This window comes from Onychostruthus taczanowskii, unplaced genomic scaffold (assembly GCF_017590055.1).
Source record: "Onychostruthus taczanowskii isolate IOZ18803 unplaced genomic scaffold, ASM1759005v1 scaffold18, whole genome shotgun sequence".
Taxonomy (NCBI): Eukaryota; Metazoa; Chordata; class Aves; order Passeriformes; family Passeridae; genus Onychostruthus; species Onychostruthus taczanowskii.
Window position 1 is genome coordinate 7,072,472 of NW_024499017.1, and position 14,735 is coordinate 7,087,206.

At 44.9% G+C, this 14,735-nt stretch overlaps 1 protein-coding gene across 4 annotated transcripts in view; it reads left to right on the forward strand.

The window, feature by feature from the left end:
• The window catches only part of PLEKHG4 (pleckstrin homology and RhoGEF domain containing G4), an 86,102-nt gene that overhangs the window by 29,378 nt on the left and 41,989 nt on the right, over positions 1–14,735 (forward strand). For all 4 annotated transcript variants that reach the window (XR_005952375.1, XM_041400520.1, XM_041400521.1 and 1 more), the window contains exons 5-10: positions 2,230–2,353; positions 3,528–3,621; positions 8,624–8,710; positions 10,499–10,615; positions 12,831–12,929; positions 13,918–14,066. Coding sequence is in view for 3 of the 4 variants with exons in the window: in XM_041400520.1 (XP_041256454.1) it covers positions 2,230–2,353; positions 3,528–3,621; positions 8,624–8,710; positions 10,499–10,615; positions 12,831–12,929; positions 13,918–14,066 (670 nt within the window). In the remaining variant the exon portion in view is untranslated. The remainder of the gene's footprint in view (positions 1–2,229; positions 2,354–3,527; positions 3,622–8,623; positions 8,711–10,498; positions 10,616–12,830; positions 12,930–13,917; positions 14,067–14,735) is intronic.

Consider the following 14,735-nt stretch of genomic DNA (forward strand, 5'->3'; position numbering starts at 1 on the left):
GTCTGCTGATCAGTTTGGACATTTTTATGCTGTATATAACACCCAAAAAGTTACAGGATTAGAGAGGGTCTTTCAGAGAAGCTCTCAGTCCATGCTGTTGCAGGAGCTGGACCACGTTACCTAACACTCCCTTTGTCACAGATTCCTGTCATAATGTACCACTGTTAAATGAGACAAAAGCATTTGAATATGTGATGGAGTGATATCAAATGCCCTTCAAATGCCCACAAAAAGCAAGGACTGGATTTGATACTGCTTCCAAGCAAGTTTTTCTCTAAGGAAGGAATTACATTTCCTGTAAAAGCACTATCAGATTTGACTGACCTCTTTGCCTCTTTGGGGTGTTAGTGGGCAGTCCTCACACCTGAAGGAATGTACTCACCACTCAGTTAAATGCTTCATGTTAGTCAGTGATAATGATGCAGTAATTACATTAGAAATAATAACTTTTATTATGAATGGTGAATAAATAATAAACTAGTAGCTGATGTAGTTAGCTGAAACTTTCAGGGTAGTTTCAGTTTTGGATTATGCCACTGTTGAAGACCTAGCCCTGGTGGCTCTGGTTGCTTTTTTGACCTGGTCAGGCAATTCTCAGACTACTAGGTGGAAGTTCAAGGTTTAATCAAATTCTGGTGGTGCCCAACCTGCTTGATGGACAGAAGATGTTGCTTCAGAATTAAAAAGCTTTTATTGAGCCATTTTTACAGTAATTGAGGGCTTTGGTTTTTTATTTTATTTTGTGATGGTCCCCTTAGCTTATGAAACAAATTATATTAATGAGCTTTTTCTAATTTCTTTCCATCTCTTTTATTATGCAGCATCCAGACTACAGTATTTCAAGAGTAATAGAAGTCCTTCCAAATCACACTGGTGATGAAAGATTTTTGTTAGCAGGAGAAAGCCTGTGTCACAGTTTTGGTCCCTGGGAGGTAGAAAGCCCTGCTTCAAAATGGTGTCCATCTGTGTCTGTGGCCCTTACTCAAGTCATGTCCAAGTGGCAGATTGAGATCACACCAGGGCAGCTCTCCATGCTTGTGGCTGTCCATCTGTGTGTGCTTTACCTGACAACTGGCATGCTTGTCCCTGGGATGGAGGAGAGAGGTGGTCCAGGACAGTATCTCCCCTGGTGGTGACAGAGTTAAGGAGACAAAGAAACAGATTTCTCTAAGTCTGGTTTTGTCTTGTGCTTGGGATTTCTGCCCACCCTCCATCCTCCTTATGCTGTTTGTATGACAGGAAATGGCTCCTGTTCTTGTGAATTACTTTTCACACAAAAGAGATGTTGTCCCTCCTGTTCCCCAAATCACTTACTTTCCCAGCTGATTGAGCAGGCTCACTGCAGGTACTGCCTGATTTTGAGTCTCAGAAGCAGTTCTGGCTTTCCACAGTGCTTCATCCACCTGCTCTTTACCACCTAGAGAGGAGGCTGGACATAATCCCAAAGCTGGCACTGTTAGGTCCTCCTCCTGTGACAAGCTGTGACTTTGGACTTTTGGAAAATGGGTGGCAGAGAAGCATTGTCTTTCCTGGCTAGCTGAAGCAGGGGGATTTCTCCTTCTTGAGTGTATCACAACTCAGCTGGGTTGCCCATACTGTGCTTTATCTATTCCCTGGGCACTGAGCAAGCTCTGCACCTAATGAAAGCCTAGCACTGCCTCTGCCCTTTGTCAGAGCTGTAGGCAGGCAGGAGTGTGCTCCTGGACTGTCCTCTCTGCAGCCTCTGAGGAGGAGCTCTGGGCTCCTGCTCCAGGGCTTTGCTTGCAGGAGCTGACTGGTTACATTTTGGGCTCAGCCTGCAGCATGTACCCAGTCTCCTAACATAGTGCATGTTCTGCAGACCTGTCTGCATTCTCTCATCTGACAGCAATGTGAAAGTGAGAGATTCTGTATCCTGAATTTATGAGATTTCTGCTTTTCTCAAGATTATTGTTAGGCAGCTTCAGCCATATTTATGAAGAATGTGTTTGGGTGGAAGACTGCAGTACAAATTTAACACTATCATGAGAGAGACAAGCTGAGCTCATGTGCTTCACTCTCGAGCAGCATTTGGGTACTTTGGAAGTGTGTTTATAGCCTCCTACCATCCGCAGCATACACTATATTGAGTCCTGTGGAGGATTTCCAGGAATGTGATGGGGTCTTAGTGGGAGAATATGATGCATACAGACCTGGAACCAGGCTCTGTTGAATGACTTGTGTGATTTCCATCCCCCTCTCTTTTTACAGGTACAAGAGACAAATGGGGACGTGCAGTGGCCATAATAACGACGAGGAACACAGTCTGGTTAAACCCCCACTGCAATACCACTGAGCTTGTACGCCTTCTTCTGTACTTGCACAGCATCCCAAGGTTTGTGATGCTCTTGGGCTGACAGGGCAGACAGCTGCTGCCCTGTCTGCTTTGCCTTTCCTGGAGGTGGGAATTGAGGCAGGAATGGAAGGAGGTTGACTTTATTGGCCTAGGAACTTGGTCCAGACAGTTCTGAAATTACACAGGTGGGAATCTCCTGCTAGGGTGAGCAGGCTTGTGTTCAGCAAGCACTTTGCCTATTCTGTATATGCCATGTGCACATGGTGTGATATAATTGGGTATGTAGTGAATGTTTTCATGTGTTGCCATGAATCTAAGCCATTCTTGCTATCCTTCATTAGTTCAGAAAATGGGATTTGGGAGCTGTCATGGGGCAGTCATGCAGCAACTCTGTGCTAGTGTTGTGACATGGTATTTTAGGGCCAGGCCTCCAAGCTGAGAGGGAGGGAGGATCTGCAAGGGTTGAGAGGCTGCCTTGATGTGTGACTGAAAATTGTGGCTGGAGTTTGCTGGAGCTTGTCTTCCTTTCACTATGACAGACATTTTTTTCCCCAGCTCATCACTATGTTTCCCTTCTAGATGATTAAATAAGAAGAGGTAAAGCAACTCTGATAGTGATTTTTTTGAGGCCTTTAAACCATTAATAAGGGGAGCAGGCTTAATCCATGTGAAACTCATGCTTTGTTTCTTATGCTTTTCCCTTCAAATCTGATTCTGGATGAGGTAGGCATTGGGTCTGCTCCAGACTGGCTGCTCTCCTGAAACAGTGAAGCTGAAACCAAGCTTGTTTCTGAACACAATTAGGAAGAATTGGTTTTCCTGTGTGGATTATCCAGTGGGCATCAGCACCTTTGCCATCAGTGATGCATATTCTAGGAATAGGAGAAATGGGAAATTGGGTGGAAGTCATAGAATCATATGGCAAAGGTAAAAACAGAGCAATTATTTGGTGGTTTCTTTGTATATATTTTGTTAGGAGAAGGTGGCCAATTAGTTCCTGTTATTATAAAGCCACAATGTACTGGTTTTTTCACCCTGCCATGACTACAGGTTCTGTTTCTATAATCTTGTTAATTTTCATTGGTGACAAAGGTGCTATAAAGCCACAATGTACTGTTTTTTTCACCCTGCCATGACTATTTCTGTTCTGTTTCTATAATCTTGTTAATTTTCATTGGTGACAAAGGTGACCTTTTTATCTTTGTCCTTGCAGACCAGAATGTCAGGCTTTGGGTCTGACTGTTCTTGTGGATGCTCGTCGCTGTTCGCCCGTTCCTGCTCTCTTCAAGGCATTCAGCACACTGCAGGTGAGCCTTGAGCTTGGGCAGAGGAGCACTGGCTGGCTTGCTGTCATGGTTGGATGTTGCATCTCCATCTGCTGCTTATGTATCCATCTGCCACCTGGCTTTCAGTTGGCTTTGGGAGGTGGACATAGGCACCCAGCCCTGCTTTAGGAGGATGACCTGGACTTGCCAGACTGCAGACAAAGCATAAAACCTAAGCGAGTCTGAGTGAGGGGAGAACACCCCTCCCCACCCCTCCAAATTTGCTTTCATCTCAGTGCTGAGAACAGCCCATACCCAAGTCTCAATGCTGTCGTGGTTTATCGTGCTTGGAGGTGTTGTTCCCTGCATTGAGGGGCTGTGTGGAATGTGCAGGGATTGTTGCCTGCCACAGTGAAGGGAGGGAGAGAGGCCTCTGCCTGCTGTCGTGGGAAGGACACTGCTTGCTGTGCCAGGTGGGAAAGCACGTGCAGCTGTTGATGTGGCTGTCAGTGAATGATTAGAATCGGATGTGCTGTAACTCTATATTGCTTCAGGTCAAAGGCTTTCATATCAGTCACTTGGGAAGCCAGTGGGTTGTGTTGCCCCCCTTCCCAGATAGAAACTGTCTGTTGCTCTTAGAAAAACAGGGAGAAGCTGGGTTGTAGCGATGACTAATCTTGGTTAAGCAGGTGTTCCTTTTAAATCAGAGCTTAGGTCTCTTAGGACTCAAACTCTGCAAACTGGAACAGGGCAATGTTTTAATGAAGCTGATGTCTGTGGTTTATGTGCTTCAGTGCCACATCTGAGAGTTGAGTCTGACTCAGAGGTCTGTCCTCCTGCTTCCCGGGCTGGGTGGAGCTGTGAGCTCCATCAGCGTGCTCATTCTCTGTGGTGAAGGAGTAATCTGTGCCCTGCTCAGTTCTGCAGAGGTAACAAGCAAATACATTCTGTTTTGTGCTGTGCCCACATGGCAGTGGGCTTGCTAAAGCTTTTGAGCATTTCACTGTCCATGTAAGTTGCATGGCAGTCTTAGTTGCCTGATTTGGAAATCAGTAAAGTGTTCTGGCTGTCTCAATTCTCATACAAGCATGGTAACAATGCTATTTTAACCTTAAGTTTCCCCTCTGAAACGAGGGAGGGGGGGAAGCTTTTTGCAATGCTGTGATGGCTGTTTGGCTCTGAGCACCTCCTTATCAGGGTGGTGCTACAGTTACTTAACAGAGTTTAATGTGCTGCAAGACAGATTGCTGGACCTAAGTGTGTGCTCCAGGTAACAGTGACTGATTACTCTGACTGTTTACAGAGGCTGATTACTCTGCTTATGGGTTTTTGATCCTTACACTGACTCTTCTGAAGACTCTGTAAAGGAGACCTGTTAAGCTAGTTTATCACCTAGTTATGGCACAGGAATAATCCCTGGCCCCACTAAAATCCTCAGCATTTACTCCGTAATCCCATGGCAGTGTTCTCCTCTGCTCTGGAACAAGGATAGAGTAATACAGAAAACTGAGTGTAACTATAGTGAGGCAAGCTAAGTGTTCTGGAGTTCAGCAGGATTGGCTTGGCCAGTGAGGTACAGACTGTATGTTATGCCTCTAAGGTCAGTGCAGATCACCTCCTTGGGGTCCTTTCTGAAATCCCTTACTCACCTCAGCATCTCCTGTCTCTGGCAGACTGTCTCTAGAGCTCATTTCTCTGCTGTCCATCACTCCCCTTATACAGGATTTTACTTACATAGTTTCTGTGAAGCCTACTATGATAATGTGCTGGAATCTGTTTAATGTTGAGGTCCAGCACTGCTTATTAAATTCTGAGTGGCTGTTTTCCTCCTAACCCAGCAGTGGGAAGCACTGCTTCACAGTGGGGAAGCACAGATCAGATGCCCTATTGCAGAGTCCCTTCCTGGTGGGGTCTGTTAAGCCTAGAGAGACTCCTGGGAGCAAAGTTTCCTGGGTCAGGATATGTCAGCCTGAGGAAATCTTTCTTCCATTTCTCAGTCTTTCCAGAATGAATGCATGATTGGAATTAAGTGCTAGTAGACAACTTTGGGTGCTTGTAGGTTAGTTTTCCCTAAAGCACTGGGAGTCTGTCAGTTGCTCTGTCCAGAACCACCTGGTAAAGTGGTGGGAGCTTGTCCTCTCTGCCTTCAGGGTAGGGCCAGTTGTATTCTGCAATAAATTTTTCCCCCCCTTCTTTTTTAGAGAATTGAGTGGCTGAGAAATCTTTCTGTCCCAGACAGCAGCCAGAGCAGAGGGAGTGGGGCAGAATAAAAAGCTGCTGCAGAGCTATCTCAGGAAGAAGCAGGAGGAACTCTGGCAGCTCTGTGCGGAGGTGAAGGGAAGTGCACAGTGCGTGCATGTTGCAGGAATAGATCAGACTTGTTCCTGTGGGAAACTGCGTAATGATGCTTTGGAGCAGGGGTTTTTGCAGGGATAAATGCTGTAATGTTTGGTTACAGGTTGTCACCAGTAAGCTCTGTGCTGTGGAGGGCAGGCAGCTCTTAAGAGGAACTTGGCTACTCAGAAGTCCTAGACTGGTCCCTTGCTCAGTGAGCAGACAGGGCATGGACAGTGGAATGTGTGCCCTGCCTTCAGTGAGCAAGTATTTGTGGGATTTCCCTCTGCCCAAGTCTTAATAGAGTGAGATTCTTTTGAATTTTCCATATCAGTGTGAAGGCTTAATCCTGTAATCGGCTGTGTTTGTGTGTTGGGTTGGGAAGAGTCAGTTTAGCATTTGAAAGCAGAGAAGTTCTGTGCAAACCTTTCTGTTCAAGAGATGTCTTTACATTCTCACTTAGTGCAGAAGTACAGAGGAACTTGGTGTCAAGTTAAAGACAGGGAACCCCTGCTACTCCATTAGAGTGGTCACTTTGAGACTTGGAGGTGTCTGGGGACTCTCCCCTCTGTGCAAACATTCCTGGCAGCCTGTGCTTCAGACTGTGCCAGTGTTGTTAAGTCTGGCCATGGGTTTCCATTTGAGGCAGGAAGCCAGAAGACTGGAACTTCAGTCTGAGAAACATTGAAAAAAAATCTAATTCTCTTTAAAGGAATAATAATAAAAGGCTCTGTGTTTACCCTGGTGCTTTCTGAACTCCTACTGATGCCCCTCTTTTCTATGCTGTCCCAACTATATCTGTTTTGGGAGGTGAAGAGTTCACTTATATGTGTGAGACTCTTGTTTCTTTGCTTCCATAAAGTTGGTTTTGTTAGCAAAGATGGTAAGAGATTGTTCATAAAGCTGCAGGAAAGCTTCCTCAAGTGGCATCCTGCTGTTCCCAGCTCTGCTTGTCTGCTGAGATGCTCCTGGTAAACTCTTTCAGTCTTTGGGTTGCTCCATCAGTGCTAGATGAGACTGACTTCTCTTCAGCTGTTTAAACTAAAAAATGTGGTGAAAAGTACTTGATTTCTTTGGAAATACAGTTTCTTCTTGAGTTGGAAAACCTTGAACTTTTCCCTTGACAGCTTTATTTGTGATGGTTTTTCAGTTTCTATTTTCAGGAGTAACAAACAAATGAGTGTTTTGGCTACTGTGGTAACCTCTTGTTACACCATCACTACCTTTATCCCTCACTCATATTGCACATCTCGTGACTGTTGGCATAGAAGAGGGATTGTGTAAGAAAAAATTTGTTTAGTACCATCATCAGTCTTGAAGCTGTGTCCAGTCTTCTTCCTTCAGTACTTTCTAGCAGATAAATTCAGAGCTGGTGATACAGCTGTAATATCTCCCCATCCTCTCTTCAGTATTTGCCTAATGCAGCCTAATTATGCAATAAATCCTTTTTGGACTTTTAATCAGTGTTCAAATAACAGTGAAAGTGTGAATAATTCACTTTGGAGAAATTTACAATTTAGAAACCTCTCATGGTTTTGGAAGGTGTTTCAGTTGGGATTTTTTTGCTGTCTGTTTAAAAGGATCATGGTTTAGGACTGGATGAGAGAAAGGCCTTTTTCCTTTGTTCTGGGATCTCTGCTGCTACTCTCACTTGCAGAATTTGGTCTCCTTGTGTTGGCCTTGTTTCTTAATTGCTGAACTGGGCCCATGTCAGGTTATGTCACTCAGTCTCTGTTGGTCCACTTCTCTCTGTACTCTATCTCTGCTCCTCCTGGCAGGTACTTAACCCTACTCACTGCTGGAGCTGTTTATTTAAACAAGTTTCCTTTGCTGTTGTGGCCTGCTGTGTGGCAGGTTCCTTGCACTTCGAGCAACACCAGAAAGGATTTGTTGCTTGACAATTCCTGAGATCTTTGCAGAGACAAAGACTGCAGAGGAGACATCGAAATGGGATGGCTCTTGTTCAGTCATGTGGCACAACAGCTTAAATGGCTCTTCTCCTTGCTTTCCTGGTCCAGGCCCCACATATGTAGGGACTCCTGTCTCCATGGTCTGGATCTTTCTGCCATGCTTCCCTCTCCTACTGTTGCTCTCTCTGCCTGTTTCTCACTTCCCTGTAGAATGCTTCTATAATTGGAGAGCTGCTCCTGGATCACTGAGTTTGAACTACAGCTGCCAAACATCCCTTGTGTTTGGAATTTCTGTCAGTTTAACAGTAGAAACAGGATGCAAGTACTTGACTGTAAATTGGCAGTAAGTAGAGACAAGAAGATGTTTTTGGCATGGGGTTGGGGGTGGAGGGGGGAAAGCCACTTCCTTTCAGTTAGGTGAAGTGACCAGGAAAGTTATCAGGAAAAAACTTGGACACGGAACATGGGTTTTGGTTTAGATTTTTTTTTAAGATCTGCATTTTTTTCCCCCTGATTCACTTCCTGTGCAAAAGGCAGAGCTTCTTTAGTACAGCCAACACCTGACATTTTCCATTGCTTCCTTAAATATTGCAGGACTAGCTGATCTGAAGTAAACTACCTTAAAGATATCACCTTGGTACTCTGTAGACTGGCCTTCCTTAATTTCTGGTGACTGCCTTCCAGGCTTTGTAGATGCCTTTGAAGGATAAATTGCCAACTTGTCTATGAACCTGGTGTCATACATTCTCCTTAGTATCCAAGGCAGATCACTAATGGATTTGTGCTCTGTTCTGTTGTAGGAGATGGATCCTCACTGTATTCATGGAGTCTTGCTTCTGGTTGAAAAAGATCTGACTTTTCGGATGGAGAAGCCACCAGCAGGACAGGTAATGGAACCATTTATCTGGGGTTTGTTGGGCCATTCTTGATATCCTTTATTTAACTTTCCAGACAGTAAATTCCCTCTCACTGATGTATGTTTATTCTCACGTGAAATTTCCATAGGTGTCCTCTGTGCTTTGTGCTTGTGGTCTCTAAGGGTGTGGTATTTATTGGGTTGTAGTGTTTATGTGAGCTGAACAAATCCTTGTCCTGCTCTGTTTATTGCCACGTCCATCAGTGACATTTGTGCCACAATTGCGTCAGTCTGCTGGGGACTCAGAGCACAGGGGGTTTGTTGGGAACATGGATAACTGTTTGGAGGAGACCTGCACTATTAGCTAGAGATGCTTTTCATGTTCTCCCATTAACAAGGGGGGAAATGCGTGGTCAGGAAGAGATCCTGAACATTATGCTAAATCCTGAACTCCACCTTTGAAGGTGCCTTTTGCTTTCCTGGATTTTGCATCTCCTCTGTTTCCTCTCATACCTGCTGCTTCCAGTGACTGAGAGATTTCTGCAAGAAGGGGAAGATGAGATAGGCATTTGTGTGAGATTCCCTTTGTAGCTGAAATGTCTGGAAAGACCAAGAGGAGGGAAAGTTACCACAACATTACTGAACTCCCCCACTAGAAGTAAAAGTGTCTTGGTATTCTATAGCTGTGTAAGAAATGTAGGCTCCCAGCCATGCTGTGGTGAGTGAACAGAGGATCAGTCTTCATCTCAGTCCTCTTCCTGTGCTCCAAGACTGTTGCAAACTACAAGAATGGACTGAAATTCTGTGTCTGCTGAAGATCTGTAGGCTTCAGAGTAGGCCAGGATCTCCTGTGGATGAAGATGTTGTGACAGGAGTCAGGTTTGCTGTGTGTGTGGTGTCCCCAAAGGCTAAAGAATAACAAATGCTATTAGTCCATTTCCTTATTGCCCCCATGTGGAAGAATTTGGAGTCAGAATGGGGGCTGCAGGCATATGCATGCAGGGAGAGCTACTGAAGACATTAAACACATTGAACAAACACAAAGAGTGTAGGAGGGAGCAGAGGAAAGGCTAATAAACACATGGGCATGCAGAAGGAATTGGAAGCATCATCACAATTTTTTAAGGAGGTAGAAACTTCACACTGTGTGTGTGTGTGTGTGGGAGTTAAATTTCTGCACCTGAGTTTGTTTCTGGGCTGGCTTCCATGTACCTGCAGGAGCACTTGTTGCTCTGGCGAGTGTAGAAATGCTCTGAGGTCCTGCAGACTTGCAGAAGGCAAGTTACCTGTGCCAAGCTCCAAGAAACTCTTGGAGCAAATAGCTGCTGTGATGAGTAGAGAGTTGAGGGCAGGGCACAGGCTGCTCTGTTACACTCTTTTACAAAAAGTGAGATGGGGAAGCTGGGAGCTGGATTTAACTCCCAGATTCTCCAAACAGATGCAAATTGCAGCACAACTGTGGGAACATATGAAGGAGTTGCTCTGCTTACAGCAGGAGGTGCTGGCTCTGGAGAAGGCTGGCTGCTGCCAGACTTCCATCACAGATGTTCTGCCTGGTGAAACAGCGTGTTGTGGCCTGCATTCCTTCAGGGTTTGCCCACTGAGCTGTTCAACAAGCTGCTCTAAGATTGAATTGTTGGGTTTTTTCCCCCCCCTTCATATTGTAGTGATATTGCAGCTACACACTGCATGCTGTACTTCTGTGCAAGATAGATAAAGAAATAATAGATTCTGCCTTTTGTTAACCTTCCCCTCTTCCTTCAGTACTCACACCCTAATACAAGTGAGTTTTTTTCTTTTCCTTTCTATTCCTGTGCAGTTTGAAGTTCTCACCTCCATGAAATCCCTCCATAAGCACATAGACAGCTCACAGCTGCCTCTGGAACTGGAAGGGACCTTCCCTTACTGCCACCAGAACTGGCTAAGCTTCCGCAGGGTGAGTAGAATGTCTTGTGTGCTTTGGTGTCTCAGAGAAGCAGTGGCATGGTAACAGATGGGAACAAGAGGAACCTGTCAGCAGCTGAACCTACAAGCATTAAAAGACAATTTTCCTATAAAGCTGTGAATGCAAATGAATCTCTGGTATCAAAAAAATGCTAATGCTCTCTTCATAAGATGGGTACACACTGTGGTCTCTTGGCATGACTGCAGGAACTGAAGTTTTAGGTTTTTACTCATTTGCTTGAACTGCATTAATTTGTTCTATTCTTTCTTGCCTTCAAAATATGGTCAAATCTGAAATGGAATCCTGTCTTGTGATACAAAAATGGCTCTTGAGTTAGACAGGAGGACAGACATCTGAAACTAATCTCAGCAGAAGGTGTTAGTATCATGTCACCGTTGGACTAATGATGAAGAACTTGAATGTAATAACGAGTTAAATCTTTTTGGTTTTGGAGCAAGTTCCTCAGATCAAGCTATTATCTCCTTGGTAATGTCTGCATCTAATAGTCCTTGCATGAGTGAGACTTGGAAGTTCTGGATAATCAGTTCAGAATATTGGAAGCAGCAGGGTATGTGCAGACTGCCAGAAGCCTGCAGAGGTAGAATCCATGGTACCAACACCCAGCTCTGTGTGCACTTGTGCTGTGGAGGGAGCCTGAGTGCTGCCAGCCATGTGCTTGTTGAATCTTTAAAAGCTCTGTTGAGTTATTTGGCACACCAAGACTAGGCAGGATTAAATCTCTGTAAATCTGCACACAAGCTGGCTGTCTTCACGTTGTTTGCTGACTCTGGTTGTTGACAGAATTGTCACCTCAGCTTCCAGAGGATCCAGTGGTCTTTTGGCTCTGACCTTGCTACCCAGAGTGCCATGCTGTGTGGCACAGTGCAACACTTGAAGCAGATTAAGATGTCAGTGATAACACCACTCTGGTGCTGGTGTCAGGCTTCAGAAGATAGGCTTGGCATGTGCCAGATGTTAACTTATTTTTGCCAGCTTAACATCTAGAAGTACTTGTATGAGCCTGTGCTGATGCAGTAGAGGTACACAGACCTAATCTTGGTGCCCAGGATTGACTTGGAGAAGTTGAAGTTTATTTGGCAGTGACAAAGCAGAGAAACTTTGCAAAAAGTTATGGATTAGTTTAATGGACAGAGTTGAGAATACCTTGAGAGCTGAGGTGCTCTGTGTGTGCAGAAGGGTAATTCTTGAAGTAAGGACCATAATATCAGGCTACTTCTTGTCTTAGTATGTAAAACATTACCAAAGGGAGTTAGCATGGGAATCATTCTGTGTGGAATGCCTGTTTATACTGCGTGTGATAATGACCCGTGTGCTCAGCTCCTTTAGCTCTGCAGCTATGTGGCAAACAGCATTTATTTCCTGTCTCAATGATCTCACCTGCATCCTGCCTGCTGATCTGTCACTGCTGGCAGTGTTCCAGCACTCCAGGGGAGGAGGGAGTTCAATTCACTAAAGATTCAAACAGCTGCTTTTTTGTTTTGTTTTAAACACAGTTATTTTGGAATAACTGTTTCTCCCTTCTCTTGATCTTAGTGGCTAGAGGGTGGCATCTGGCAGTATGCAGGCCTTATATCATTCACTTTTCTAAAAAATAGTGCCTTGTGAACCCTTATGAAATGTTTGGACTTTTTTTTGTTTGTTTTTCTCCCTGCTTCCCCCCCACCCTGAAGAGCGGAAGGATTTCAAATTTGTCCATAGGTTAAGGTGCTTAATTTTAGAAGCTTTCCAGTTTCCTGACCTTTAATTTACACTACTTTTAATATGAGGAGAAATTATTTAAAATAGAAAAATTCCAAGTACTTGTTTTAAGTTTTGTTTCTCTGAAATTCATGCAGTGTGATTCATCTTCATGGAAAGAAATTTACAAGAAATGCTAATAGAAGAATGTGAGACATAAGTGGACTGGTTTGGTTTGTTTTTTTTTTCTGTAAAGCATGACCCATGCAAGCCATGAGTATACAGGTTTCTAAGGTCTGCATAGAGGCCTTGGTGTGGTGTAATGCAGCTGAAGTTTCTTATGGGCTTCTCTTTGCTGATACAGTCTCACTGAATGATGTAATTGAACCCTTGGATTAATGTGTCTGATCTTCTTTTGATTTTTGTGCTCTGAAGCTTCTGCAAGCTCAGAAGATCTTTCCTGTCAGCCATGAGACAATAATCTCTGCCTTGGTCTTTCTTCTTGTAGAAGCTGGAATACTTGCTACAACAATGCCAGGGTGTTTGTGCCTTCCTTCAGGGAGCTATTAATAAAGTGGAATCCACAAAATTACCAGGAAAGGCTGAGGTAAGCATGTCACTCACCTCGGATCAGAGGTGGACCTGAGACAGAAGGGAGCATGAGGCTGGATAGCTGCATAAAAGCTGTAGCTTTGAATTTGCAAGCTGTAGTAGCAGGGTTTCCCAGTACTAGTAGAAACTAATCCAAATGAAGTGATAGAGGCTTCAGTGGGTTTGGAAGCTGATTGTCTGATTCCTCAGAGTCACCCAAGAGATGTTTCCAGCTGGGCATGTTGCTGATGAGTCCTTGCTCCAGCATTGAGATGCATTCTCAGCAGCTCCAGAGCTCTGTAGCTGGTACAAACTTCAGTGTTCCAGGTACACAGCTGCCTTGGGCTATGCCACATCAGTTTGGCTTGAATGGCCTAGAATAAAACGAGGTGACAGCTTAGTGCTGTGCTGTGGCTCCAGCTTTGATGCCTCCAGTAACAAGTTTGGAAGTGGCAAGAAGGGGAAGGGACAAAGACCAAGCCTATGTGGTCACAAACTTTCTATTTCTCTTCTTGAGAAGCTGCTGTATCCCTGACATGGTAGGGAATTGCTGCCAGCTCTGCACTGAGGGTGCCAATAGTAAATGATGGAGGATATGGTAGTGGCCTTCCTGCATACATCTGTAAATCCACAAACCCTTCATGTGCATCTTGTCCCAAGGCTTGGAGCCATGCAGGTCCAGGCTCCCAAAACAGTAGGAGCTAAGTATGCGTGGGAAGCGAGGCTGGAAAGCTTATTTTTTCTGTAAAGGAATGGAAAAACAATGATGGGAATTGGGTTGCAATTTTAGCCTGGTGGGGAAGGTATCAGGAGCATAAGGAGCACTGTTTATTACTTTAGACTTATCAGGCTGGAGAGAAACAGCTATGGGAACCAACCTCCCCTTTTCCTAGAGTGAGCCCAGGTGGTTTTGGTGTGTTTTGGTTTAGGTTCTGGTTTTTGCCTGTTTCTTCATTGCCTGTAGGTTGCAATAACTGCTCACCTCACTCTTGTGATCCCTCCAGGATGCAGCTGTGTTGCTGAGGAATTCAAGGCAGTTGATGAAGAATGTTCTTGAAGATGCAAGTTTGGTCAAGGTGCAGCAGGAGGGTGGAGCGCTCCTCGCCAGACTGGGGAAGGAGGAGTCCTCTGTTACCCTTACCCAAGACTACAGGTGAGCCCCCAGAGTGGGAGAAGAGGAGATGGGGGTGAGCAAAAAGCAGGTGCTGGGAGTCTCCCTGAGGTGCCCTGTAGTTTGTGCAGGCTGGAGAACAGCTTTGTGTACCAAGGAATTATGTTAAAAACAGTAAAGGTGAAAAATGTAATGAATTTTATCTTGATTGCTACTTCCCCAGTCCAAAAACTAGTCCAGGTGGATTTACTTACATGGTTCAGCTTCCTTTTTCAAGCCAAATCAGACTTACCTTCTGTAGTGGAGAGAGAACTGGATATTTTGGGTACCGGTAAAACACAAACCTTAATTGAGGATAGCAGTGATGAATGTTTGGTGCAGGCCGTTATCGCTGTGTGATTCCCTAAGGCACTCCTTGTGCAAGGGGATTTCCAAGGACCTTAGCTGGGAGGAATGCTTGCTGGCTGAGGCAGGCTCTGATCTCCTGGCACATTGGTACAGTTTGCACAAACAAATACTCAGTGCCCGTTTGCGGGGTCGGTATGAGAAGCAGGGACTGAGAGAGCCCAGCTGTTTGACATCCCCAGGGCATTGCACAACTTGTGTTTGTGCTGGTAAAACACCTGAAGCCTATCAGCATGAGAAGGCCTCTGTGCTATGTACTGTGCAAACAGCAAGGTAGAAAGGCAGCCTTTGCAGCCAGGAGCTTGC